Source organism: Charadrius vociferus, unplaced genomic scaffold, assembly GCF_000708025.1.
Source record: "Charadrius vociferus isolate BGI_N301 unplaced genomic scaffold, ASM70802v2 scaffold13, whole genome shotgun sequence".
In the NCBI taxonomy this organism is placed as follows: Eukaryota; Metazoa; Chordata; class Aves; order Charadriiformes; family Charadriidae; genus Charadrius; species Charadrius vociferus.
Window position 1 is genome coordinate 3,499,708 of NW_009647763.1, and position 3,942 is coordinate 3,503,649.

Consider the following 3,942-nt stretch of genomic DNA (forward strand, 5'->3'; position numbering starts at 1 on the left):
ACATGGGGTGGAATGTTTTCCCATCGCCTTTTAAAGGAGTATATAGATCAACATGTTCACATAAGACCAAATACTTTTAATATATTTATAACTGTTTTATAAAGCTTTGAAAAAACTCACAATAGCACATTGTTTTACTTTAATGCTTTACGGTACTATCAGTTTAAAATCACAATCAGCACTTAAGTTATAGTCAATCCGGCAAACAAGAGACAAAAAAAATTACAAGAGTTAAGAACTGACTGATACATCCTTTATCTTTTCTTTTTAACTAATGCATAAGTGCAGAATAAGATAAGATACTCTAGTTTAAATATCTTGTTTTACAATATACATTTTGTTCTAATGACGCAACAGTAAATCCCATGCTTCACATAGAAAAGCAATCCACAACATTAAGAAAAAAATTTACAATTTATGAAACAAAGTAAATAAATATTAGTATTACAGAATCAGAGCTGTACATAAAAGCTGTTCAGTTTTAATCATATAAAAATATGTTTTAGTGCAACCTCACATATATTGATGCTGTTTTGCTTTACATCATTTAGATCCAAGTGTCCAAAAAAGGAAAGAAATTACATTTATTACAAAGCAGATACACAAATTCTAAAATATGTACAAATTACTGCTAAAAAAATGCTTATAAGAATATAAGCAAAGTAAAGAAAAGGCACAAACATCTGTACAATTTAAAAGTACCAGACCCAATAAGAATTTCAAATTTAGTTTTGGTCAGGCTCAAGATGACTTGTTATTTTATCTAATTCTTTTGATATAACAAAAGTATATATAATAGCAAACTACTGTAACTTAGAACAGGCATGCTGTAAAGTTGAATACTTCTATCTCTAGGAAAAAAAAAAAAAGTGGGGTAAATGTATGGGTGAAAGTCTCCATGCATCTCAGATCAATGTGGCTTGCTCTTCTCAGATGACGGATCTTTTCTTTCCTGTGTGCTTGGTGGGGGCTCGCTCCTGCTGTGAAAGCCCAACTGCCGGACGTCCACAAAGCTCTTGCTGTAAAAGGTGGGATGGGCTATCGCAGTCTGTGATGTACCAAAACTGTCCTGTTCACCGCCGTGCAAGTCAGGATGGGTGGCTGAGACACAGGGCTGGCCCGGCTCAGGTCCACTAAAGTGTTTAATGCTAAAATGTGCACTTTCTAAGGGTTTCTGGTGAGGCTCAGAAGGCCTCTGCAGCTGCTCCGCCCCATGCAGAACGGCTTCTTCTGTGGCGATTCGCAGAGAGGCTATGGCTTTTGTACAAGTCTGTATGTTCTCCTCCTGCTCCCTCTCGGTAGCTACGACACTGTCCTCCGACACGCTTTGCGTCAGCAACAGCAACGGAGAGGAGGGCGCGCTGGAGGGAGTGGTGGGGTGCAAGCTGTGCGGAGAGGTACGCTTCTCGTGGTGCTTAGAAATACTATACGATTCTTTTGTAAGGATTTCCGCAGTTCCTCTTTGCTTCTCCTCAGAGCCCTCCCTCTGCAGGGCCAGAGTGGACGGAGGATGTAAACCTGAAAGGGCCACTGGTACTGAATGGACCATCTGGATGCCCCCGATAGGCATCATGGGGATGGGCGCTCGGATCTGTTGCTGGGAGTGTAGTGGAAGATGACTGAAGACGTAGTCGCTCGGACCTTCAGGGAACGGGCTAGACCCACGGTGCTCCATAACTCCTTTTTCTCCATACACGTTGAAGTAAGGCCCCTGAGACAACCCCCTTCTCTGTAACCAGAAAAAAAAACACAAAAGAAATGTCAGCGCTGCTACTAGCAAAATTCTTGTCCGGCTGCCAAACCACCTATCTCCTTTCCTGTCTAACACAACCTCCCATTCGCGCAGCACCTTTCGCGCAGATGGATCCCAAAGCAGTTGGAAAGCTCCACTAATTGCTTATCCAAACAACATAGGAGGTTTTGCTTAGCTCAGCCCTACAGGGCTCATGCCTCTGAGGTGAAAGGCAGCAGCTAGTTAAGAGTGTTCAGCAACACAATGCAGCAATTTAGGTCAGGAAGTGAAGAGTATTATATTCAACTGAAACTGCAGCGAGAATTTGGGGTAGAGCTTCATTCCCCAGGAGAAATTTGGCCAGGAGATCCATCTGACCCTCTCTTTTGACAAACTGTGCAAACTGTGCTGGTGTTGGCAGTCCACATTGGGTATCAAGACTTTGTTGCCGAAGTATACGCATCCGAATGCTCCCTGCCTGCCACCACTGCTTGGCAGTACGGGAAAAATCTGACTGCACGTACGCATTTTCTGCCTGCTCCAAGATTCTGCTCTGGAGCCCCAGAGAAGGCACTTGCTCTTCCTACCCTCCACCCAGCTTTACCCAGTCATTGGTGAAAGGGAACGGGTATTTCCATGGAAGTTCAAGCACCTCTGTGCAATGACGACCCAAATTTTTATAGGCATTAAGACAATGGAGCACCACTCTGGCCTATCTGCAGTGTAAACAATAAATAATAACAAAAGCACAGGCATTAGCTGTGAGTGAAAGTGATGATGCTGTCACAGGGAGACTCACCCACTCATAATGGGATTGAGAAGAATGAGGGATTTTGTAATGGCTAATAAAAACCAATCTTGCAATATTGACATTTTCAGTGCCTTCCCATTAGTTCCTGCCTTGGAAGAATGAATAGCTCCATCTCCACTCAGTATTAAATATGCCCTGGGCTTTTGGGTTTCTCTTTTTTTCATTCCTAACTTTTAAAATTTGTTTTCCATCTGATGATTAAGTATCATTTATTGCTGACCAGAGGAATAACGATGACAGAAGTGCAGGATGACATTTTCCTAATTGTGTGTGGGATTTGGCCACACAACTCTCGAGGACTCCCACAGGAAAATAAATGAACGAAAACGCTCATCTCTGCTCGGCAAATTGACCAAACACCTATCAATTGCCCCAGAGCTGTGCTGCTACCACAGCCTTCGTGTGGCAGCCCGAGGACTGCGCTGTGAAATGCCCAATGCATTAAAGTGGCAGCGCTTCACTGCTGGGAAATCCTAGCTCTCAAGGCATCAAGCAACCTCCTGCTCCCATCCCAGGGAACTGGTTTAGGGGGCAATTAAAGATTCAGTTTCTGTGGTACCCAGGGGCTCAGTCTCACTGTGCTCAGATGCTTTGTCCTGTTCGATATAAATCAACGTCAAGATAGGAAGGGTGACCCATACTCATCAGACTTGAACATAAGAGATGTTCTTATTCAGAGACTAATCTATGTTGGGAATTTTCCTATTCAGAAAGTGAGACACTTGAGTCTCATAAAAGAGAAACTGTCATAAGAAAGCACAGTGACAGCACGTTATACTGCTGAACGGGGAAAAATTTACAGAATAAACTGCAGTTGCCAAGCCACAAGACATAGTTCACCTATCCTGTCAGTCCTTCCTATCGCTAACCTCACCTCTGCACAGCTGCTTGCCCCCTTTTTTTTTCCATCTTTGGTCTGTCAACCCGTTTCTCAGTCATACTGTCCTCTTGGCTGTTTCCTAAGACATGACATTTATCACTATTGCATCTGATGTGAACTTGGGCTAAGGGAAATAGAGCAAAAGCAACCAAAAAAAGGAGCAAAACTCGCTGAAGAACAAACCTAGTCACACACAAATCTCTAACTGAGAGAGACATTGGCTTCATGTTGTACCCTGCCACAGTTTCAAAAGGGAATAGAGCAGCAGTCTGTCCTTGTTGGATAGAGGTGGCTAACATGATAGAAACTGCTACACGCTATAAGATCAGCAGTATCATCCAATGTATGTCTCATATGCGTAATTTTCACATAGACAGTGACAGTGTGTGCATGTCCACTGGATGCCTTCCAAGCCTGGGTGAGCACATATCAGATTTTCTTTCTCTAGCTCTGGCAGATAAGTTTGGAAACAGCCAACATAAATGGTTACAGGCATTAATAACTGTTCCTACCTCTTTC

At 43.0% G+C, this 3,942-nt stretch overlaps 1 protein-coding gene across 2 annotated transcripts in view; it reads right to left on the reverse strand.

Moving 5' to 3' along the window:
• Positions 1-264: 264 nt before the first annotated feature.
• Positions 265-3,942, reverse strand: part of HIVEP2 (human immunodeficiency virus type I enhancer binding protein 2) — a 24,018-nt gene continuing 20,340 nt past the window's right edge. For both annotated transcript variants that reach the window (XM_009882306.1, XM_009882308.1), the window contains one exon: positions 265-1,729. In XM_009882306.1, the coding sequence (XP_009880608.1) occupies positions 911-1,729 (819 nt within the window). In that variant the 3' untranslated portion in view covers positions 265-910. The remainder of the gene's footprint in view (positions 1,730-3,942) is intronic.